Source organism: Scleropages formosus, chromosome 2 (assembly GCF_900964775.1).
Source record: "Scleropages formosus chromosome 2, fSclFor1.1, whole genome shotgun sequence".
NCBI classification, from domain to species: domain Eukaryota; kingdom Metazoa; phylum Chordata; class Actinopteri; order Osteoglossiformes; family Osteoglossidae; genus Scleropages; species Scleropages formosus.
Genome location: NC_041807.1, coordinates 38087118 through 38112676, shown reverse-complemented (window position 1 = coordinate 38112676; position 25559 = coordinate 38087118). Strand labels below are relative to the sequence as shown.

At 45.6% G+C, this 25559-nt stretch overlaps 2 protein-coding genes across 5 annotated transcripts in view; one reads left to right on the top strand and one right to left on the bottom strand.

The window, feature by feature from the left end:
- Positions 1 to 8730, top strand: part of prkcz (protein kinase C, zeta) — a 121117-nt gene extending 112387 nt beyond the window's left edge. For all 4 annotated transcript variants that reach the window (XM_018736585.2, XM_018736586.2, XM_018736589.2 and 1 more), the window contains 2 exons: positions 2155 to 2270; positions 6671 to 8730. In XM_018736585.2, the coding sequence (XP_018592101.1) occupies positions 2155 to 2270; positions 6671 to 6758 (204 nt within the window). In that variant the 3' untranslated portion in view covers positions 6759 to 8730. The remainder of the gene's footprint in view (positions 1 to 2154; positions 2271 to 6670) is intronic.
- A 1734-nt stretch (positions 8731 to 10464) lies between these two features.
- On the bottom strand, positions 10465 to 19436 carry si:ch73-70k4.1 (FA core complex associated protein 20). The gene is made up of 4 exons (XM_018736539.1): positions 19391 to 19436; positions 15714 to 15864; positions 15020 to 15459; positions 10465 to 11023 (listed from the first exon to the last, which is right to left on the bottom strand). The coding sequence occupies exons 3-4, from the start codon at positions 15301 to 15303 to the stop codon at positions 10951 to 10953; spliced, it is 357 nt and encodes a 118-aa protein (XP_018592055.1). The 5' UTR covers positions 15304 to 15459; positions 15714 to 15864; positions 19391 to 19436; the 3' UTR covers positions 10465 to 10950.
- Between the last annotated feature and the right edge of the window lie 6123 nt (positions 19437 to 25559).

Here is a 25559-nt window from a genome sequence, read left to right as displayed (position 1 = left end):
AGGGCCTGTTCTATGGTTTCCCACAAAGCCCCAAATGTGACCTTTCTCAGAACTGGCTTCTGTCCAGCCACTCTCCCAAACAGGCCCAGTCTGCAGATCTCTGGACAGTGATTTCAGCCAGTGAGTATGTACTCTACCAGCATGGTGGACGGCCTCTTCATCACTTCACTGACAACCCCCCTTCTAATCTGGTTGAGCTCACTTTGGTAGAGCAGCCTGATCTTGTTACTGTCTGAGTTGTACCGTATCCGACCGTACCTTCTATAAATGAAGCACTGCAGTGTTGTTTAGGACAAACACATACTTCGGTGGCGCTTGATGGAAGTCGGGTGACTGCTGTTTTATGGTGAAATGGGGCAGCAGGTAGTGTGGTGGTTAGAACTGCCTTTGGACTCTGAGGTTGCAGGTTTGAGTCTCACCTCCTGCTGGAGTACCATTGAGATACTTACCCTGAATCGATACAGTAAAAATTACCCAGCTGTACAAATGGGTAAATCATTGTTAGCAGCTTTGGAGAAAAGTGTCAGCTACAGGAGTAAATATAAATATGTTTTTTGTTTTATCAGTTCTTGCACCACTGAAGGGTCTCTTGGAACAAACAGTCTGTGTAATAACAGAAAGCACACCTCCATGACCCTGTTAGTCATGTTAATGGTACAGCTGGCGGTGTGGTAAACCCGGCCACTCATAGTCTCTTACTATTACTCACCATGTCCTTCGATGGCTGAAAGAGCCCCGAAGGGAAACGGTGTGAAGAAACACATAGAAGCCATGCGCTGCGCCGCTGTGTACTCAACACTGACTCATAAACTAATGATGTCTCTGTGAGCGTCTCTCTGTCACCTACCCCACATCTCCCCTCCTTGTCTCGCACGCCGCCCATCCCACTCGCTTCCCCTTTGTTCTTCCCCTGCCATCCTAGTCTGGCTGTCTCTCTCTCGATTCCCCCCCCGCCGCAATGTCTGTCTCTCTCTCTCTGACGCAAGGCTCCAGTTTTAATTACCTTCCCGTTTTTCCGGAAATGGATTGAAACATGTAATTCCCTTTATCCCATCAACAATAAATCAGGGCTCATTTTACGATTCAAACTTTGGGGAGATGTTTTCACGGTGTTCCATCAGACATTTGCATGCACACAGGCATAGTCACACACGTGTTGTGACAATATTTGCCTTCATTTTCATTGGCATCGAAGGAACAATAGAAGACCTTTGTTTATTTTGTTTTCTTGTAACAGGCAGCTGTACTTCGGGATGTGGTGGCGGCGGGTTTGGCCGGTGCCCGCTGTGTGGGGCGGGTCAGAGGTTCAAGCCCTGCTTGGAATGTCTCGTCCTGGGTGTGTCTCCTCCCACTTCAGCCTTGTGCCCCGTCTTTCCGGGATAGGCTCCGGCTCACTGTGACCCCGCTCGGGACGAGCGGTTGTTGACATTGGTTGTTGGCTGTAATTAATTTAGATTTTCAAGAGAGAGCAATGCGAGAGGCAACACCGAGGGCCATATTAGAACACATCCTGCGCCAATTAGCGCTCTACGTTTGCACTGACGCTACACGTGACTTCATTAATGGTGGCAGGGAGTCCCGTCCATGAAGTGTGGGAATGTTGATGAAAGACAAATGCGTTGCTATGACTTGGGCTGCAGCTAGAATCTATAATCAGTATGAGACCGATTCACATCCCAGAGTAATTTCAACTGCGGAAGTCAAGGGTCGTGTCCCTCCGTCACCATCTGACCACTTTGGTTCCATCCAGCAAAGCTCAGCAGGCTTGTGGTCCGTATTGAGCGATTTAGATACAGCTTCTAATAACAGCTGAGAAGTGCAGACCCTTCAAGGGATCCAGGTTTTCATAATGACTTCATGTGGATAATTTGGGCACCGTGTGTAACAAAATTAATTTACTCTTAGGTTTTAACACCCATAACCTAATAGGTGGCCATCTAAATAGTAAACTTTTTGTGAACCGTGGTTACTTTTGACACTACAGAAGTGCAGAATTCTTTGAATTCAGCGAATGGTCCAGTTACGCCTATTTAATTGGTTTGGTTGGAATAAGAACCAGCAGATCCACCATCGATGAAGACTGCTGAGTTAAGGGAGCTGCGAGGAGTGACTATTGCCTAATAATCCGTTTATTTAACATCTATTTTTGATCAGCTGGAGAAGAAGCAGGTGACCCCGCCCTTCAAGCCCCAGATCACCGATGACTACGGCCTGGATAACTTCGACACTCAGTTTACCAACGAACCGGTGCAGCTAACCCCTGACGACGAGTAAGTATATACACACACACACAGAGACAGGTCGACATGCAGAGGTCAGATAGTCTTTCAGTGAGGAATCGGTTCCAGGGTCACTTTCGCTTCCCTTATTAACTTCTGCTTCCTCAAAGGTGTAAATGTGACGTTAGCACACCGGTCTCCTCCCGATGAGCCGACGTGCCGCCGGCATCTCGATTACTTCGGGTAAAGTTGCTCGACTGAGGAACGAACGCATGCAAACGAGATGACAGACGCGATGCCACGATAACACGCTGTACCCTCCACTGGCACTTTTTACGCTGCATCGCATTTAATCCCATCAGGGCTCCACTTATTCCCTCCTGTTTTTACAGGAACATCAATGCCGTTTAATGCAGCATGTAGGGTTTTTTTCTTTCCCTAAAATGTCATTTGTGTGAAGAAGCATAATGAAGAAATAAACTGCACAATGGTTTGGTTGTATTTTCTGGAACTTTGAAAAACATTTGCCCCCCCCCCCCCCCGCCACCACGACCAGCCCAAAAAGGGATTTCCTCCCGTTTGTACATTGAAGGCCACTGCATTCATGACAAAAGAGAGACCTGGTTTTTGGGAGAACGTGGTCCTAAGATGTGTTGAGCGCCGGTGCACACGGTTCAAGTTTTGCTTGTGGCAAAATGGCGCATTTAAGGTGATGTAACAGCGCCGAACACCTGCATCGCATAAAGGTGCAGTCGCTCAAATCCCATAAACCGCTGTGCGTCTTACCCACCCATGTTGTTCAGTCCACAGCTACGCCCACTTTCCTTTGCGATTTTTTTTTTCTTTTTTTAAATTGTGGTTCATTGATGCTGAATAGCTGGGTGTTACAGTGCTCTCTTTTTCTGGTTTTTATTTTGTCAAATGTCCCCGAAACATCGAGACTGCTGAATATGAATTGGCGCTACGTGGAACACGGTGCCGTTTCTCATCGGGCGAATAATGCGCCTTCTTCACAAGTGAAGCCCCCTGTTCCTGTCAGTCTGGGTGGTCCGGCGCTCGCTCCTCACGGGTCTCTTTTCTGACCCGCTGCTCAGACGGGCGCAGGGAGAGCTTTGGAGACGGATGCCTCTACTGTACCCAGTGTGTAGTTACTCCCTAATGGAGTGTGTGGAAAATGAAGATTGACGCACCATTTCCTCCCATGAATTCAGGTCTATTTGCAGCTCTGCTCCCTTTTATCAACCTTCCAGGCTTTCATCAAATATTCTGCACTTTATTTAGAGAGTTTTTGCAGCTGGTCTTTTAAGTTTTGCCGCACAAAAGGACTGCATAAAGAGGAGGGGAGCAGGCTGGGGGGGCGGGGGGCTGGAGGGGCTCCTCGGGTCCTTTCACTGACTTTGTTATTCAGCGGAATCCATTCTTTGTCCCTGATCAATGTGGACACGTTTTCTCGGGGGGTCTTGCCAGCAATTTCCACTGATTCCGTGTTCTAGGCAAAGTTGGGAAGAATAAGCGAACAGTCCTCGGTGACGCAACTCCGAATGCAGTCGACATTGCGCACCGGCAGGGCACCGGGTCGCAGGTACCGGTTAGGAGGCAGCGCCCTTCTGCCAGGGCATGTTTTTGGCCACGTGTTTGTCGGCGATTTCTGTGTCGCGGATGACTGAGACCTGGGTAATAATGGACGATCCGGATGTTCGAACCCCATGCGCGCGTTCCGGCTGCCGCGCATGTGTGCACAGATGTATACGACGTTGGCTTTTACGTGCTTTTTACATTCATTCCCTCCTTAGGAGGAAACTAGCAAAATGAGTCCCACAAACATGTGTAACGTGTCCAGCTGCAAACTGGAAAAAAACGGAAAAAGCAAAGGGCTGCAAAAAATTTTTCCTGTTGCATGGTGGGATTTTTTAAAAAAAAGTTTATTTAAATCAATCTAAATCGTGCCATGGCCTTGACAGCCTGGTTAGGTGCGAAAATAATGACAGTAATAGTCATATTAATAGTAATAACGCACGCAGCCCTCCGCAGGCTGTTTCGCTGGGATTTTCTGCACGCCGCGACGGGGTGTCACGCTGCAGCCGAGCGCCGTCCCCAGCGTGCCGGTTTGAAGTTCTCAAAGACGTGGCAGCAGAGCACTTCAAAGCAGCTCCTCACTCTGGAAGAGGTTCACGTCCCACACTTCTGAGGACCTGGGTTGGTGGGGGGGGTGATGTAAACCCCCTTTTGTTTGACACACTTGGCGGGCGAAGAAAGAAAGAGGGGAGGAAGGAGGGGGGGGAAAAAACCTTTGCTTGTTAGAGATTTGGTGACGGGCATTAAACGCACTCTTGCCGCGTATCGGTGGCCCGAGAGCCGCCAGAAGAAAGGGCCGCGGAGCCGTGCCAGAGACATGACTTCATCGGCTTGAGCGGGCGTCCCGCCGGGACCATTGAGCGCCCAGGTTGGGACGATTGGCGCTGCGGAGGTGGGCACAGCTGTGTCGCCTTTGTGCAAACTTCCCAGGAGGCCGTGCGGCGTGCACCATCAGACCCCCCCCCCCCCGCTCCTCCCCATCAGTGCTCCGCGACCCGCCAGTTACCGGTCCCCCTGCTGGACGAGTGCGCGGCCGAACCTGCCAGTTCCAATGAATCGCTCCGCTGCTGGGGAGCAAAGGGGGGATCGGGGGTCATTCCAGCAGCCCCACGCTGTGCTCCCCAGTGGAAAGACATGTCCAAAACAAATGGAGCGTTTGTTGTGGGGGGGGGGGAAGGGACGAGAACAGCTTCCTTTGTTGGCTGTGCTCACTTCGACTAGAGCTGAGGGTGTGGGGGAGAGGTGTACGTGTGTGTGTGTGTGTGTGTGTGTGTGTGTGTGTGTGAGTGTGAGAGAGAAAGAGAGAGCCCTTTGCACTGTGCCTGCTGTCGCCAGTCAGTCCCCCCCCCAGCTGCAGAAATGTTTGCCCAAACCACAGAAACACACTGTGTGTGGAAACACTTTCGAAATCAACTCCAAGCATAACATCTGTGCCACTGAGCTCTGCTCGTTACTCACAGACGCACTGTTCCCGCATTGGGGTCACGGTGGTCTGGAGCCTATGCCCAACACACAGGGTGCTAAGCCAGGCCATTGCAGGGTAGCCACACACACACACACACACACACGTCATCCCAAATGTTCCAACTTCCTCCCTATGTGCGTTGCACTGATACATGCGTGTTCTCCCTGTTTCTCCACACCCCTCTTCCCTGGGTTCTAAGGTGAGTTCCGTTGACCGTCAGCACCTTTTGCGCAGTTGACACGCTGGGCGTGTCGGAGTGCTGGAGACACACTCCTGCCCGCGATAATTAGTGCTTCCTGTGCTGAGCTGAAGGTGGCAGATAGACTGTTGGGGGTGGCAGCTGCCCAGTTGTTCAGCGATGGGATTTTTTTTCTCTCTTTCTCACACACACACACACACACACACACACACACACACTGCTGATGAGCGGGTCTGTGCTCTCACAGACCTTGGTCAACCATCTGTACGACGGAAGATGAAGCCCAACTTGTTGTTCTCGGAAACACGGCGACAGAACATTTATTTTTACACGGCCACTTGAAATGGGAAGGCGTTATTTAGCTTAATTTGCGGATGATGAGCCGCGGCTCCCCGGAAAGGGAGCGCCGGAGCAAACGGAACGCGGCCTTATTCCTCCGGCGCCTCCTGACACGTGGTATCTGTGAAAGGAAAAAAGCCACCCTCATTCAACACTGTTTTCCCCTGCAGAACTCCACACTTGTTTCAATAAACACGCAGCATGCCTTCTCGTGTTACAAACACTTGTATTTCTCATTGCGTATCCTTCACTTCCCTCTTACATTTGGTGCGGCGTGAACGTGAGCTGTGTTTATGTGGCCAACCAGTAGTTGGCAGTAAAACACTCGTTGAATAGGAGTGTGGGATCATCTGCATTCCACTCAGTTCCACAGTGTTCACGTTCGTGATCGGTAACAAGAAGTGGATCGCCGCACGTGTTTGAGATCACGCTGGAGTTTTTGAAAAGGAGTTATTTTTAATTTCAGTAATTTTAAATTAACTTTTATTTCAATGCTGTTTAAAGTTAATGAAATAACTAAAGTGGAAATTTTATTTATTATAGCTGTATTTAAGATTTTTTTTAACCTTACCGGTGGAAAAGATGGGGGTATGTCTGCATTATTAAGATTTTGTTGATTGTAATTTAGTGGTAGAAAAGTGGATTTAAGAACAAATGGAATTACGAAGAGAGCTCTCTTCCCAGTAGTGTTGGTTATGGGTGAGGAGCAAGTATGTCGGTGAAAGTGAAGTGTGCGCGTCTCCTGCCATTTCCCTCCAATCAGAGAAATGTTCCGGTTCAGCAAATGTGCCTTGTAGTAATTTTAATAGTTAATGTCCACAAGTTTTCTACCGTTTCTGACTTCCTCTTCTTGCCATTACTCTCCTCTGACAGAGACGTCATCAAGAGAATAGACCAGTCCGAATTTGAAGGATTCGAATACATCAATCCCATGATGCTGTCAACCGAGGAGTCCGTATGAGGGAGACGTCCGTCTCGTCGTTCATCCACGTCTCTTCAAGGCGATGGTTCTCCTTTTTTTTTCTTTTTTTTTTAAAGAAAATCTCAGTGACTCGAAGTGTAAGTCAGGGTGGGGCCAAGAAAACCTCTCCAGAACTGCTTGCATGCAAGGTTGAGGTATTGCTGAAAGACGCGGGGCGATGGACACGCAACACTTTATCTTGGAGGCAGAAGTGCAGAGAAGGCAATGCAAAGAGAATTGACACGAAACAAATGAATAAAATGACGAGAATCCCCAAGGCCGGGCCGTGGTCGTCTTCCTCCAACCGCTCCTAACCCACGTGTGGAGGTCAGTGCTGCTGCCTTCACACCTGAAGACAAAGCTCGTTCATTGTGTGCCTGCGACCGCTAAGGATTTTACAATATCCCCATCATCCCTTGGTAAATATGACAGTTCTGCTCCAGAACTTGAATTAATGTGCACTGCCCCCCACAGTAACCCCCCGTGGTTCCACTTTTCAAAGACACTAGCTATCTTGAAGGTCAGGCCTCTAAAGCAAGAATGTACAATGAAGAAAAAAAAAGATGAACTTGTATTATTCTGTAGGTAGCAAATACAAATCGATGCCTTTTATTGATGGGAAAAATGGCACGTTTTATTTATAACCACATTGTTTTTTTATGTTTTTCCTCAGCTAATTGCTGTATTTCATCTACAAAGGAGCTGCGTTTTACTGGCAGTCGGTTTTCCGAGAAACTGGAGACGGAAGGTTTTCTTAAGAAGTGCCTCAAAGATCCAATATGTATTTATACCATATTCCAGATTGCACTTAAAAAAAATCAATGGTTGAAATTATAGTAACTTTTTAGAAGCGTCCACTGTTCCGATAGCCCTCTTTATTGTAGCTGAGCTTTCTTCACGCCCACAAAGGGTCGACTTTGTGCTCACTGTAGGCCAGTGCCGCTCCGCTCCACTTCCACAATGTGCGCCATTCGGTTGGACCACAGCAGCCATGCAAAGCACTTCTGGGACATAAAGGTTTTGAAATTTCAAGATGTAGCTGCAAAAGCGGGTTGGCCTGTCATTTGGAGAGGTGTGACCACGATGACTGTTACAGTTGGAGAACGGTGCCCGCTCAGCGACGTGATGACATAAAAATGATGGCAGTGTGTAGCTGTGCTATATTATTTATTGCATCATTTTGTGAAGGCATAACTCTGTAAAACCACCCAATACCAGTGACTGGAAGGACAGGTTTTCCGTCTTTTTTTTTGTTGTTGTTTTTGTTTTGTTGATCCTCACTGACTGGCGCCACTGGACTGCTTGTGACCCGTGATGTTCAGATGTTACTCGGTCCCATGTCTGTTTTGAGCTCTGTACTTTTTTTTTTTTTTTTTTTTAATAATTATTATTGCTCTGCATGCAGCGGTTGGATGGCAAACCCCTACAGCTCTCCACAAGAAAGGCGCTACCACCACGGTCCCCACCCACAAGGTGACTGTCCTGATGTCGCCACCTTCAGGCCGACACTTGACATCAGTGGTGCGGTGACATAGCTGAGTTAGGTTAGCGTCGTAATGCTGCTCCTGAGGTGCACAGAGAAATGAAGACTGCCCTCCATCCCATCTCTGCTAGGAACACATCTTTTTTGACAACTCACACCTCAACACAAGTTTGAAAGATAAAGACATCTTTAAAGTTAAGTTTAGAAGCGGTTGCATAGTCTTTTTTACCCCCCACTCTTCCCTGGGTAGAAAAGCTGAAATGCAAATTATTTGATTAGATCTGCCCTGTATTAATATGATAATATTGTAATAGGATTAATTAGATCCTTCTCCAGTCAATTAGCTGGTGGGGGTATGTGTGTCAGGAACAACAAAGGAAGAGGCACCAGATAGAGAAGCGAGTGGATGGAGACCAGCAGAGATTACAAGGCCAAGGTTTAATCGTTTTGATTCCACACCCCACCCCCCCCAAAAAAAAAAAAAAAAAACACACAATCTCTGTGAGCTGCAATAATCACCAGGAATTCACATGCGGGTACATCGCCAGTAAAAATAGAAGCTGCCGCAGTGTTATATGGTTTGTAATGAGGCATACGTTTGCAGCCAGGTTTGTGTGTTAAGATATTCAGTTGATGGGTATAGAGTGCTCTTTTCAGCAGAGTGACACACACACTTGGATCGTTACTCTAGCGAGCAGTTGAGGAGAGGAAAACAAAACAAAAAAAAAACACCTCCCACAAGGAAAGGGTGAAAAATAACCCTCAGCAGCAGCTGTCCATCTCATCTGGGTATTTTGATGTGGTTACAGAGGACATCAGACTGCATTCAGAGATGACCGAAACAAGTGTATAATATATAAATAAGGATTTACATTATCGTCACAGATTCAGAATGCATTCATAGGTACTACATAATAAGCTACATAGAGCAATATATTTTTTTTGCTAAGTAATTTTTAACCTGTACATTAAATGCTTTAATAATGCTCTATGTAGCTGTCATGTCGACTTTTGTGGTATGAATGTTCTATACACGAATTTGAATTAAAGCGTTCTGTGAAAACAACGTTTTTGCTGTGGGATAAATAGCTTGATGCTGCTAAAGACATCAATGTAAATATCTATCTGCCGTTTGGAAATGACTCTAACCATGATTTCCCGTGGAACAAAACTGTCTTTGCAGCCTTGAGCCAGGAGCACCCACCCTGTAGATAGCAGTCCTTTTGCAGACGTCAGAGTGCCACTGCAATAAAGGAGACGTCGTCTCGCACCGGTACTTTGAGTATTCCATTTTAACGTTACAAACACGTTATTGCCAAAAAGTACAACCCTTGCGAGCTATTTTCTCTGCATTCTGTGTTACAGTCCAAAGCAAAGTCTGTCCTCTCAATGTGCTACAGGGGAAAATTTTATATTTGGACCAGTTGTTTTATAAATATGTAAAGTATATCAATCCTTGACAGAACGGAAATGGGAGTATGGCGTGGCATTGTTTGGTCTTTTCAGACTAGTCTTAAACATCCTGGGTAACTAAACTAGTGAACGTTGTTCATTGTAATTACTTTGTACATTATTTACTGAGCTGAGTGTGGGCTGTATTTTTCTCGCCACTTCGAGTTGAGCAAAACTGAAACTGTAAAGATAGAAAAACTAATACTTAAGATAATCATCTTGCACAGTAGAAATTAAAATGGAAAATTGTCTTAATATAGAAGGGTACGTTATTTCAAATGTGGTATTTTACAGCGGTTCCCCTTCTAGCATTTTCACAAGTAAATTGCTATTGTATTTCTCAAAGTTCTTGTTTAACAAAGAAAATGTTAATGTCCACCTTATTCTGCTTTGAAAAATTTTCAGCTACTGTCATTCATTTACATTTATTTAGCAGATGCTTTTTCTCCAAAGTAACACTACATAATACCCATTGGAAGTTATCAGGCCACAGTTTGAGGGTTTTGCCATTCTTTTGATTGAGGGTAAATTACTTTACAGATCTCAAAGGACATGTTTTCTGTTCTAATTGCTCCTCAATTAGTAAAATCCATATATTTTGAATGCATTTTATCATTTCAGGAAAAAAAATCTGATCCTAAGTGCTTCAATTTGAAATTCGTACTTGTATGATACCCTTCCCAAAACATTGTCTTTGGCTTCTTCACACTATCCAGTGTAAAGTACAGTGATATTATGAATATTACACTCGATGGTGAGAAGGTGGCAGAAGGTAGCGGAGGAAGAAGAGAAAAAGAACGCCTGAGGCTGGTGGGGAGGAAGTGACTAGTGGTTCCAAGGCCTCTGCAAATGCGCTAAGACTAGTCAGTAGAAGGTCAGGGCACCCACACAAACCACAATGAAGCTTCCTGATTTCTAAGGACAACATAGATGCCCTGCACACAAAATTTGCTCCAAGTACTTAAGCATATTGTCTTATGATGGCATAAACCCCCGCCATTTAAGTGTGTATCTTCCAGGAAAGGCAGCAAAGCTTCTCCTGGGACTCGTCCCTTGACCACAGTAGCGCCTGCGGCGCTCGTCCTGCAGAGAAACATTACTGCTGGCCCACACGGCTCCGTAGGTACAGATCAAAGAGTAGCAGGAATGAACCTAGATTGTGGACCACTGAACCCAGAGCTTTTCTTGCGCTGAGGCTCGAGAAATCAGGCTGTAGCCAAGCAGAGAGGACTGCGACACAAGGGTGTTATTCCTGGATCACCACGTTATGTCCTCATTCATTTCTGACAAGCATTTGGCGAGGTGGCTGTCGCAGTCCATCTGGCTGAACCTGGAGAGGAATACATTAGACACGAAATGGCCAGGAATTATTACAGCATCGCAGGGCAAGGCAAGTGTTATTCTCAGTCCATGAATGGAAGAAACCCACGAGAAATACCACACTAATACCTCACAGCACAGCAGCGTTGCGCTCTGCACTGTGGATGCAGCATTCATTCAAAACCACACTTTGGACATAAAAACCACATCTGCTTGCTGTTCAGAGGTAAAATTTCTACGAATCTGGTCTGTCATGTACTTGCACAGGGAGCAGCAGGTACTCGTGCGTGCCAAAAACGTGTGCGATTCAGTCGTTGAGGTTCTGGGTATGAACTCGACAGTGTGAGATGCACAAAAAGGGTAATTTCCTCATGAAAGCAAAGCAGGGCTGTGTGTTCCTGATTCTGTACAAACTACATTTTGGTTTTCTTCTCCATTTATAGTCACTGCAGCACCACACTTGCACTGCTTCATGGTTTCTCCACAAAGGCAGTTCATGTTAGCGGTACAACAGAAGGGGTCCAACGCAGCGTAACTAGCCTAGATTATTAATGACTGCTCCACCTGCTGCCGCTCCTGGGTAATGCGTGGCACTGCAGGCGCTGATCAGTCACACACGTGGGAAGGCCGGCACGGCACTGAGCAGTACAGCTGCTCGCCTGATGCCGCGTGCCACACAGTTGTCATTCCCTCCGTTGCCCCCTCCTCCCCCCCTTACCACTTGGCTCCTATGGACTCTCTACATGCGGTGCGCTAATCGCGTTGCAGAGCCCTGCTGAGCTCTCGCCCACCCTTTCAGCTGGAGGGCGAAGCTCGGGCAGGAGGCCCGCCTGAGGGCAGGCAAAACAGAGGAACGAAGGAGGAGGAGGAAGAAGGGGGGGACGGATGAAACTAGAGCAGATTTTCTATAATGTACTTTCCAAGAACGCCCGCCCGCCCGCACCCAGATGGCTGGATGAGCTAGAAAAAAAGAGGAAAGGAGAGAGGGAAAAAAGCTCTTGAGAAGTGGTAAAGTAACCCCAGCGCCGGCCCCCGCGCCCAAATCCCCAGTCCATGGAACCGGTCCTCTCCCTCTTCCTTCTGGGAGACAAGGGGACCCATTGTGCTGCACAGCTCTTGCCAGAGGCCTGCATAGCGGTGCTGTGTTCTCGGGCCAAGGTGCGAGGTGCTGGCCCCAGCCTGGTCCAGTCCGGCCGCGCCACAGAGCACGCTTCCACGGCCCCTGAAAGCTACCACAAAGTCAGCCTTGTTCAGCCTACGGCCATGCTACCTACGAGCCCCGCGCCTTGATGCTCCCCCCGCCGCACCAAGTCCAGTGACTTTCTGACCGCTCTCACAGCCTACAGACCATCTTTTCACAGACTTAGGGTTTCTCGTTTTATGTTTAGTTTTCTGCTTCCGTAAGACTCTGATCATTGCATCACGTGGAGTTGCATGAAAATATATAACAGATTTAACTTCAGAGAACTACGATCCTGGCAGCACTGGAGCAGCAAATATGAGTCAGAATGCCTAGAACATTTGCATTTGTTTTTTTGGATTTTGTAACTCTGTTATGCTGCTTTTCTTTTTAGGACAGGGTCTCATTCTAGTTTTCACAAGCTTGGCTTATTTCAGCGCACATTTTAATCGGTGCCAGGTTAGCACAAAATCTGGCTGAGATATCTTACTATCCAAATAATTACCTCAGTAGTGCAAATATATGAAATATGGGGCCACTGGGTAGCCAGTTAGCCTTCACCTTCCATGCAGAGGGCACAAGTTTGAATCCCACTCCAGCTATAGTACCCCTGAGCGCGGCTCTTATTCTTGATTGCTCAAAAAAATACCAAGCCGTATTAAAAAATACAAAGTCACATTGGAGAGAAAGTGGTGGAAATGATTACAAACAAGAATAAGAGAGTTGGCTGAGTGAAAGCCAGTAAAACCTAACCCTAACCTAGCCCATGAAGACTGGATTGGGATTTGTCTCGCATTTGGATGCAGCTGTTACAGCCTTACACAGATGCAGCACAACTGCCGTGTATCTGAGTCTTGGAAAAGTTCAGCCCATACTGGCCAAACTGTGTGCAGTCAGACCTGAACACTAGCAGCTCAAAGTAAATTGAGATAAAATCTTTTCATTCCCAGTGTGAACGCACAATGGGACGACTTACCGTGCGTTGGGCAACATGGCAGGTGCTCAGGCTGCCCCTTCATGAACGAGTAAACATTTTAATAATGCTCAACATAGAGATGTCCACATAAGACCTATATGAGAAATTCATAAACGAAATAAACCTACAAAAGACACCTGCAACACCTCAGACAGTGCAAAAATATTAATGAAAGCTCACGCCGGCAATGCTACAGGCAGGTAACCTGAAAGGCCCCCTAAAGGACCTTTGTAGCACTTCCACATGTAATGCATAATATCAGAGTATTACATAGAAATGCATCGATAACGGGTTATAAAAGTCTTGGAAGTCTCAGAAACCTCTTCCATGGCAGAGTCCTTTGGAGAAATAGCTAACAACATTTGCGTAAGTGGAGTCTCACTCTGAAGTGTCGACGGGCCTCCTGCTCCCTCCCGCAGGAAAGCGAGAACACTCTGCCCTGAAAAGTTGGACTCCTTATGCAACACCTCTGAACTGGGGTTTGGAAAACAAAGCGCAGCAAGAGCAGGAACTCGCTCTCTATGAAAACCGTGCAGCCTCCCGCCTCAGCTGCGTCATTAACATCAATTGGGTTCTGCGTGTCTGCAGCTGGCTGCGGAGCCCTGAATAGGCGAGCGAGAAGTGCGAGAAGCGGGCGAGATTGCCGAGTGCTTGTACCCAACAATGCGGCTAGCAGCAGGCGCCGCCAGAACAAATACATTTCCCAAGTAAGGTGTTTACGTTGGGAGCGCGTCGTCTCCAATCTCGGTGGAGCTAATTACATCTTTCAATCCGCATTGAATTCAACATAAAAGCTGTAGATCAAGCTGTAAATGGTCATGATTGCTTGAGAGATGATTGAGCAGGAGAAAGGAAGGAAAAAAGCATAAGCAAAGTTTGTACATGAACTGTCCGTTAAACGTGTGTCTCGCACCTACTACAAAACGTGTGTCTGAACAACGATTGTGTCCTGCAACGAGCGGGCCGCATGATGGTTAAGGACTAATAGGGAGGTTGTCTGTCTGAGTCTGTAACAGACTCTGCAGTTGCACCCTTGAGGAAAACACTTGCTTGAATGGCTCCAGTGAAATATCCAGCTGTACAAGCTTTTGGTAAAAACTTGAGCTAAGAAACATAATACCACGCCCACGAAAAAAATGGAAACAGACCTGCATCTGAACTCTACGCTTTTTCGTACAAGGTACTGAGCATAAGTCCTGGATATTAACAGCTGGCGGTGTAGTTCACAGAGCAGTCGCCTTCCAGCTGAAGGACCCCAGTGTGAATGCCTGCTTCTGCTATAGTACCCAAGGGTACAGTACTTACCCTGAATCGTTCCAGTAGAAATGACCCTGATGTATAAATTCACTGTAAGTACAACTGGCTGAATGATAATTCACAGCAGTAATAAAAATAATGTAGTTATTCAGCCTTATTTAACACTACATTACATTTACATTTATTCATTTAGTTGACATTTTTCTCCAAACAAACTTGCATTGCACTTTACAGTTATTTACCCATTTATACAGATAGGTAACTTTTACTAGACCAGTTTCGGGGGTGGTGTACCTCACTCAAAGGTGGCGGGATCCTAACCGTGGTCAGTCGAGTCCAAAGGTAACAGAGCCTCTGACTGCTAGTTGCTACTTTATCTACCAGCAGCCCTGTACCATATAAATGTTAGCCTGGGTACCATAGCGGTTCGTTCACGTACAGTGTGCTCTTGTAGAAAGAATGGTCTGCATGTACCCTGAGGGGGGTGTGTGTGTGTGTGTGTGTGTGTGTGTGTGTGTGTGAGTGTGTATGTGTGTGTGAGTGAGAGAGAACAGGGCAGTGGAATCATCAGGATACTGACAGAATGGCCTTACCCAGCAGGGAACCTCATCAAGCACATGGGGCAGCTTTCCAAGCTATCGCCCCCTCTCGAACTCCCATCAGCCCCAACCGCGCTGTCCTGGTCCGCGATTCTCTCGTTCCCAGTGGCAGCTAACGAGGCGCCGGCCGGCTCTACTTGGGGCCGGGGCCTGTCTGCCGAGACGCTCCCTCCTGTCGTCTCCCATGAAGAAGTAGGCTCCTGTGGCTGCTCATTTCCCAGACGCAGCGCGAGACCACCAGGCCTGGGGAAGAGGTCACGCCTCTGCTCGTGTTCCATCAGCACAGTCCCATTTTCAGTGGAACCTGGACCGGAATCTGCAGGGCACAGCGGTTCCTTTGAGGTGTGAACGTCCGTGGCTGGAGAAGGAAAGGGGCCCACTTCTTCGCCAAGACTGCACCACGTCCACCCCGTGTCATCTCTGTCTGATGGTCTCTGAAACAGGAGAAACTGCAGTAAATTCACCTTCACGGGGTTCACAGATTTTCAGTCGTACCCGCAATGGAATGTGAAACTGTACCTCTACATATCTGCTCTTTCTGAAACATTTTAGAAGGCGTCTGCACAGAGTATTCCCAACAGCTTAGTGGAAAACCCAGTTTAATCCCCGATGCCCTGTGTGACCACGTGCCCCCCCCCCCAACGGCCTGCCATTCAGAGCATCCATCTTGTATCTGATGGAGATGTACCGGTGCTGAGGCCGCAGGGAGGTCTGACACGGGCTCCCACACGTCCTGCTCCAGATTAGGGATGGCGGACTTCAGTGCGGACGTCCACAGTCGCTCCACCTCTCCGAGTCCGGTGCTGCTCCACCACTGCTGAGCACCACCGACGGGCTGCCTGCACACGGGAGGCACGCAGTTCATTAGGGAAACATCGCCACCTGCCCTGGACCCCCATGGAAGCCACAACGTCTTACTGTTCGTACACGTGCCACTGTGAATGGGCAGAAGAGAAGGTTACATTAAGGTCTGTTTAATCTGTTTTATAAGCACACAGTAAGACTTCATCTGCACGGATAAATTGCCCTCTTCCCGGATGCCCATGCAAATGTTCATTCTTTTGCAATGCAATAACACATCTGCATTGTTTCTTTTAAATCCTAGAATAATTTCAGAGAAAACTACTGAGGTGGAGACAAATGTTGGTTTGAATATAAGTTCTTCTGCTGTGTTTTATTTAATCCAGTTAAACTCCTCACGGTTCATCATATCCCAACACAGAAGGCTGACCCAGTTAGTTAAGGCTAAATGTCTGTAAACCATCAGACTGTTGCCATATCAGGCCATTTTACCCCCATCTGGGCTCTTTTTTGTCAGTATGGCTGTACATTTTTTGTGAAAATTTTGTCATTTTACCCCAAATTTCAACTGCATATATTACTGCACTGCATTTTTGTCAGAACATCCATATTAATATTTCATTCCAGAAGAAGAATTACAAATTTTGAACCATGTTGGCTAGCACACCATATTGATACGCTTTTCTAAAGAGACAAGTGTCAGGAATAACTTGGAGTCAACACACCACCACCTTCCCTTGTCTTCCAAATGGGTTCTCGTACCCCCACAAGGGAAACTGATCGCCCTGTCAGAGGGGCTACTGTATTCTTAACACACACACAAAAAGAAAAAAAAAAAAAAAACCACCACTGTCCATCTTTTGCCCTGCACTCCATTTAAACACTTTCCTGTTCCAACAGTTTGTGGACAAATTTGAGTAAATATGTACACTATGAGAATACTCAGAGGACGGAGTGGGAATCATTCCCAGTTCTTCAAAAAAACAGCATTGCGTCTGTATTGATGGTTGAGGTAAAGGTGCTTCGGATATGGCGGCACGGTAGAAAAATGAGTAACGCTGCTGTCTCACAACACCTGGGTGGTGTGAGAGGATGCGGGTTTGATCCCCACTCAGTCTGTGTGGAGTTTGCATGTTCTCCGCGTGTCCTCGTGGGTTTCCTCCCACACTCCAAAGACATGCTGTTCAGGTTCACCCATAGTGTGTGAGTGACAGAGAGAGTGTGTGTGTTCCACTGATGTATGGATGAGTGACCCAGTGTAAGTAGTGTATCTAGCAGTGTAAGTCACCTTGGTGAACTACATAGAGTTGATTGGAAGTCGCTTTGGAGAAAAGTGTCTGCTAAATGTAGCAATGTAGGTGCAATAAGAAAAACTATTTATTGCAGAACCATGTGCTCAGCATGAAGATCCTAAAGCATATCGGAACACACAACATCCACAGTCAATATTCATTATGTATGGCAGTGAGTGCACCCTTCACAATCAACCACATGGGAATTTCAGATCATCACAACCTACGGAGTGACCTGAATGAGTGGGCATCACTGCTGGAGATCTATTAAGAGAAATTTTTAAAGACTTATTTTGGGGACTCCAGGATGTAATGAAAGAGATGTAGTTATTTTAAATTCGGTATCTGGCACTTCATTGAGAAAATAGTTTCTATATGACATCGGAATATCTCTTTGTTGGCTGGAGTCCACTGATGTGTGAGGGCCAAAGTTACTCTGCATACTGTATGTTATGAAATACTCTAGTGAAATAAAACGTTTGCCAATTACTTCCATCGATGCGAAGGGTCTGAAGAGACCTTGCTTGTGACGACTACAGGAAGATTAAGCATTATGCTTGAGGGAAACGACTCAGCGTTCACGTTGCTCAAGGAAAGGCAGCCAAGCCTTCAACTTTTACACTGCTTTTGTCCTCCTCTCAACACTCCATCAAGCTTATTGGAAGCAGACCCTTCCAATAAATGTACAACTGAATGACATGTACAAGATGAATGATGTGTAAAATTAGTGAAAAAATATAGCAAAGCCCACTACACAGTGCAGCATTCTTGCATGTTAACTGTTTATATATCCTTGTGGTTCATATAATGGGATTTTCAAGGTACAACAGGGTTGTAGGAACAGAATCCCATCATAGTCCAAGGACCACCTGTGCACTTCAGAAGACTTATGGTTTAGCCACTGTGCCACATGGCAGTGGACACAGGAGACTGAGTCGCAGTCCTCTGACAGTGATCTCACCCAGTTAGTTCCTGATGTCTGACTGTACTCAATCAATATCAATACTCGGAATCAATACTCAATCTATACGTTCTAAAATTACACTTTGGCTGCACCGCTTCACTGCAAGACGTTCGTCAAAAATGTTCAAGAATGAGGCCAACAACACACACCTTGTCTTCCAGCAGCCTGTCCACTTTAAGAGTTTAAAAAAAAAAAAAAAAAGAAAGAAAGAAAATATTCCAGCTGGAATCAATAGCAGCGCAATGGAAATGTTCAATATCTTCACCTTCTGTACTCATTCATCTTTGAAAAGGGAAGCCAACCCAAGTGTTTTCAGGATAAACAAAGACAGTCTGCGTCTGAAGAAGGATGTATAGACTAGCTTTGTTTACCGAAGATGCAGAGGAAGGTGTGGGAATGACATCCTGAAAACATCCGAGGAACAGAAGACCAGAACTTAAGGGATGGGACTCGCCAGGTCAAATGAAACACTTCAGCAACTGGAAGGGTTTCACACAACGATCACTTCCTCTGACAATAAGCTGGCTTTGAAAACCCTGGCAAGAGGTATTTTTTCTTGTTTACTGGAAGACCTACAGATGCGGTAAAGAAGAATATCCTCACGGTAATTCACTAGGAAAACAAACCTGGAAAGTTTTGGGATTTTTGCACGGATGCAAGAATGCTGGATGTGAAAATTGGGAGGGCATGTCTCTGGTGAGACTATCCCTCCCTATCTCAAATAACTGTGTTGTGAGAAAGTTCTCTCCTGTGCCATTTGTCAAGAATGAAAGACAAATTACGAAGGGACTTGAACCACTGTCCAGCCTGTTGGGTTTAAACGGATAAAAAGAAAACGGCCCGACCTCAATCACCAAAGCCCCTGAAACAGCTGCAACTGGAACTCAACAGCACTAGGGCCACTAGCTTTTTTTTTTTAACTCATTTTCTCTTTTACTCTGGCACGGTCCTGCAGTTCCGTTGGGATGTAAGCCTGCGGTTGGGGCTGTGGCCTTAGTCCATGTAGGTCACTGGTTTGAATCCCATCTCCAGCGGCGGTACCTTGATCAAGGTACTTACCCTAACTGATAGTCAAAATTACCCTGCTCTGTAAATGGACAAATTATGTAACACTAAAAGTTACCAACCAAGGATGGATAATAATTTCTATTAATAAATTATTTAATTATTCAAAAAATTGGCCGCAACTAGTAACACAAAATAAAAAGACTCTGCCAGGGGATTTCTACACACGAGGTGCACAGTTACAGTTAACTTTATATTAGTTTTGTAAAGATATAAACAAGTGGAAGAGTTGGGACAGCTTACTGTGCTGTGCACTTTAACAGCGAAGCTCCTTCTTTCACTCTTTTACTGTCTCTCTCACAGACGCCGACATTTTGTCCACTTTTAAAAGAAGTTTTATACTCCGGGAGTGGCGGCTTCTTTCGTTTCAGTTTCAGTTTGGCGCATTTGTCACTCATAGCGGATCTACTTCACACTCGAGCTCAAATGAAATGTCCGCAACGGCTAAAACTTCTGATAAACAACAACTCATGAAAATATAAATCCGTCCGTTTCAGGGAAAACCCGTCGAATTTGGCGGTAGGAAATCACGCGCATAAAGATGATCCGCGTGGGAGGCCAGATATCCAATCAGATGCCTCCGAGAGAAAAGTGACGTGTGACGTCACGGGAACCACCCCGACGCACTGACGTAGGGGTGGAACAGATTTTGGAACATTTTTAAAAATGTTAATTATCTTTTTTTTTTTTGCGAAATTAAAACTGATGTTAATCTAGGCCGTTTTAATGTGTTATACATTGAATTTGAATATGTGAAGAACAAGAAAAATATGTCAAATATTGTATTCAAGGTTACATGCACATAGTATATGTTTATAGGTCTATATGTTTTTATATATTATATTTATACATATATTATAATTTAAGTACAAAGAATATAAGTCTTTTCAGTTTTTTTGTCTTGTATACACATTTGCTGTTGTGTAATTATTTCTAATGCATAGACCTGTTATGTTTTTATATGCCCCCATTGCAATTAAAATAGATTCAACAAGTTTTTTCTCCATCATGGAGTCATATATGCCCATGAATAAAGCGATAAAGCTCTGTGGGTTAGGAAGCCGCTGGCTTGATTTGGCCTAAAGTTTCAATATCCTGCATAATTAATTGTGAATTAACTGGTATACGGTGAGGAAGGATTCAGCAAGTGAGAGCGTGAGGAAGGAGGCCAGAATTATTTATCATTTTAAAGCATATTTTCACTCGGATATAAGGATAACAGCTGATTATTACACATTTTAGGAGAAGCTCCACTGTTCATTGTGTTAAGGTCTTGTTCGTCATGAGACGCGCGCTTGCAAAGGCAGGTACGGCACCTGTATCCAGTGTTTCCCAGCGGAGAAAGCACCTGCTCTTCCCACGGTGGAACTGAACCAGGTAGAACTGCTGACACCGCAGGGAAAGCAGTCGTGTGCGGAGAGCGAAAGGAACCCACGCATTTTCCATTGCACGTCACCAGGTGCAGTAATACTGAAAAGAAATCAAAACATCTCCTTTAACCGAATACCGCGAAACTGGCGGTATGGCGTGTAAGTCAGAAATATCTCTACTGTGTACCACGTAGGGATCAGCTTGACTTTCTGCTCCATTCTGTGAAGCTCTGTGGTCTCCGTGTTCATCCACAACAACAGCAACAACACCGTTCTGTGGTTTACCATGCTGGCACCACAATATAGTTACATTGCACGTGAAACCACCTGCTTCCTCAGGTATCACATCTACACACAATACCTCCTATATTAACCACACACACTGGCTGAAACCGCTTGGCGAACCGGCACCTAACCCAGCAACACAGGGCGCAAGGCTGGAGGGGGAGGGGACACACCCAGGAGGGGACGCCAGTCCATTGCAAGGCACCCCAAGTAGGATTCGAACCCCAGAGCCACCAGAGAGCGAGACCCGGCCAAAACCGCTGCACCACTGCGCCCCGCCATATGTGCCAAGCATTGCATTTTCATGTGAAAAACATGGAAATGATGAAGCAAAAAAACTTCATCAACCAGCCAATAAGCACTCCTGTAGGATTTCTGGGTCGTTTTCGTACGAATTCAATTACAACTGAAATGCAATTGAAATGAACACTGTCGGAAAGGAGTGACAATTCAGTTTCAGTTTTCACTGCGGCAAATTAATTAAATTTGAATACTAACACATCTGACCCTTGTCTGAGAACCCGTTAATTTAATTACATTTATTTGCTAGCCTAAACTACCAGTCTACGGTGGTCAGATGGAGAAAAGAGGCCGGATCTAAGCTGGCAATGAAATGTTTCATAGTATTTATAATACCTATAATATTTCTAATATTGTATTTATATTATTTAACATTATAGTATTTATAACATTTAACCCACGGCCTTAACTAACTTGTTAATGCGATTCACAGATGTTATGTTCCTATTTTCATCCTATAGATTAGCTCTTCAAAGACGCCGTTGCCCATCACAGATATCTAAATTAAATCTAACGTTAAAATGAATTTCTAAGTGCCTCATTAATGTATCTTGCTGGCTGACAGCGTTCTCTAACGCTGCCAGCCGCGTGCTTTGGCTGCACTAATCTTTAAGTGGTAGTACAAACACATCCCATAACGTCCAAGTCAAGACGACAACAGTGACACCAAGTATAATGTGGTGTATTTTGCACTGGTTGTATTTACTAGAATGAGCAAGTAGTTTATGAATCTGCGTCCCTTTTTTAACCTAATTAAGTGTTTTGTATGAGATAATTAAGCATAGTAGAAGACGAGTTGTTCACCGAATTGGTCCAATGCTGCTTTTTCCCTGCATTGCCAAGAAGGATCCGCTGATGCGCTGCATACATTAACACATTTTAGACGAGAGGCCGTAAGCAAACTGTAAATTTAACTTTTCCAAATCGTGGCGTCCTCGCTAAATCCACAGCTGGAGTCAGTCCTCTGTTTTTATTTACAGAAGGACATCAGTAAGCATCATTATCTGAAGTTCTCATAATAATCACATCCATGCCGTACTCATTGCTGGAGAGTCCCACCCATCTCCACGCCGATCCAGTCCAAACCGTTACCATTTGGATCAGAACTGATTTTCCCTTTACCTACCCCTTTGTCTATGCTTGTTCGAACTCATAACGTCCTCTTCTGCGTGTCCATCTCACTCGTCTCACAAGCCCCCAGCGAAGTTTCCCCATCCAGTCTCATCTCCATCACATCAACCCCGTCGCACCTGCAACCCCTCCCCCAGTCTACACCCCCCATATTGTCTCTTGACAGACTAATTTCCGCCACAATGCATCAACATCCCGCACATTCTCCAGTCTGATTACGCCCTGGCACCACGGTAGGACCGTTGCTCCTTCTGACCTCACATGTTCTCACACATCTCAGATCCGGCCACCTCACACACACGCTGACCCTCCCTCCGCTACAGTGCTGCACTCTGACCCATTAAACTCAACAGTTCCACCAGCACGTTCTGGTTTCCACCTGTTTTTCCGTTAAAACCGACCGCGCTCTCGCTCCCTTATGATCCAGTAATAAATCGAGTAAATGTCCATAGCATTAGTATGACATCACTTACCGAGTTCCTGTTCCATAGCAACACTGCACACAGTCCACCCATTGAAACTCCTCACACCAGTGCTCCATCTCTCTGGTCTTCTCCCAGCTCCACTCAACTCAAACTGAAGTCACTGCCACCACTTTTACTCTGGGAATCCCTGTATGGGTCATACAGCACCTTGGATGATGGAATTTCAATGAGCATATTAAATAAATGCATATTAGCAACACTACAGCTCATGAAGCTCTCATACCTTCATGCTTAGTTAACATCTACTTTCCAGAGGTTTGGTGTCCACCATCTTCGGCGGCGAGAAGGAGTTGGGTTGGACAGACATGTCTAGCGCCATGTGTGGACTTTACAGCAAAACAGAAGCTCACCAGGCACCCTCGTACAGCTACCGCCACGCGCTCTAATATTTCTAACTACTAAAACACACACATATGGAAAATTAATGCAAACTGTTGGCTGTATGTTGCTGTGCTGCCAGGAGAACTGAAGGTTGCTCGTGCTCTTCTGTGTTTGTGCGTCTGTTGATTTTTAGTAGAACTGGTTCAAAATGATGTGCAGCACACTTCTTGGGTAACTGGGGTTGAGCTCTGATGGAGCTGGACAGCTTTCACTGATCAGACTCTAACAGCTAGCCTTCATTAGTGAGACCGCTGTCGGTCCTATCTGCATATTCTATAGAACGATCAAGGGAACATTTAATAACTTTATTTAAAATAATTGGTGGATATTATCTCTTTGCAGAACGCCACACTAAATTAAAATAGTTTTGTGAGAGAATAAAATGCAGGTGGTCTGCAACTTATGATTGAGTTCTGTTCGGACAACCTGGTCATAAGTCACAAATTCCCTTATACTGTATTTATATAAGGATATATAAACAATTAACAAGCATGAATGCAATTTTGTATAATAAGGCTTTGTCTTATTTTTTAAAAAAATTTCACACATTGTTCATGTTAAAATAATACTAGCATAAGATAAGAAAAAAATATATATACAGTACAGGACTATGATTGAATTTTCACGCTGCAGTATTATTTTGACTTTCATTCCTAAATCGATTCTGCTTTTTCTTTTCAGCCCCATCAGAACACTCACTTTTTCGACTGCTTGTTACTGTAAATAAATACCTCGAAGGGAATCCCAAAAGAAAAGTTTTGACACCCAGACACTTACTGAGACCCAAAAAATAAGAAACATGGTTCCTTGCGATAGCACAGTCAGCCCGTGTTATCATACAGTAGATGGCGTGATCAGGACTCAAATTTAATATAATAACATTAATAGGGCAGTTGATAAAAGTCGAAGTGTTCATATGTCACATATGTTGTAAGTAGAGGGCCACTTGTATACAGTCATAACCACAGAAGTAACAAGAGGATGTGTCCCCGTAATGCTCAAGCAAGCCAGTGTGTAACTCCATTGAGTACTGTTGAATAACCATTGACTGGCCACTGAGTGACCGCTGCGCAAACGTTACATCACGGAAAAGAGGGCAATTAGGCCAGACTTCCACTACGGAAGAAGAAAATAGGTCATTGTGAAGATGTGGGGGCTGGGAGAAAAAAATAGAGGCTCTGAAGATCTCACTGGTGAAGGTCGTGTAGAAATAAGCGACACACTGACCCTACAGAGGAAACGGTACATGCACAGAATGAGAAGTGGGGACTAGAACGGTCAGCTCGGAAACTGAATGGCACAACAAGTAGCACTGCTGTCTTACAGTGCCTGGGTGGTGTGAGAAAATATGGGTTTGATCCCTTCTCACTCTGAGTTTGCATGTTCTCCCTGTTTCTCCTGGGTGCTCTGGTTTCCGCCCAAAGGCATGCTCTTCACCATAGTATGTGAGTGAAAGAGAGTGTGTTTCACTGATGTATGGATGAGTGACCCATTGTAAGAAGTGTATCTAGCAGTGTAAGTCACTGTGGTGAATAAGGGGTGTGGGCTTGTAACACTACATAGAGTTCATTGGAAGTTGCTTTGGAGAAAAGTTTCTGCCAATCGATTAATTGTTTAATTTATGTAAAAGCAGGCAAATACAATATGGTCTCTAGAGGGAGGATCGAGAGGAGAAAGTGGATGAACGAAAGTGTGTGAAAAGCCCTGAGGAAAGTGATCAAGTGACCGGGAAGAAGGTGAGATCTTCCTCAATAAGAAGAATTAGAAGAATTAGGTTTGAGCGAAGACGTTCCCAAAGCAGAGATCAGACATTTTTGAGAACTTGACGCCGTAATTTTCGCTTCCATGCCCACGCGACATGCGGTCTAACCTCCAGCCGTAGTTCACAAGCTTGCCGTGTTCCGTAAAATACACTTAAAGCGAAACTTCAGTGCGCAGCAATTTGGGTAAAAGAGGAGGCCCATGAGAAATAATAGCAATGATATGATTTTGGTGCCTTGAACAGTGAATGGCACAAGCGGCAGGGCTGCGAGTTTTGATGCACGGCTCGCTGAAAGGGTTATGGAGAGGGCAGGAAGTACTATAAACACACAAGATGTGAATTCAGCGTTTTGAAGGGTCAGATAGAGCGCCGGTTAAATGCGCGCCAGCCTGAAATAAGGGAAGCATTCACAGGAAAGGAAATAAAAGGCATAAAAACAGGGGAAATAGATTGGAGAGCAGGAGTGGGCACAGGATGCTGAAGGCTGGTGGTAGATTTTATTTTATGGCCCCGCGGTGAGCAGAGAGCCGTGAGTCAGTGGAGCTTTGGAAAGAGACAGAGAGCGTGAGTCACTTTTAGCGAAGAAAGGAAAACTCATCAGAGGGCAGGTAGGACGCAGAAGGAGCAGGACGCTGGACGAGGAGACGAGGATTCGGAGGACAGATTAGGTGCACTGACTGGTGCAGACGGTCGGGTTC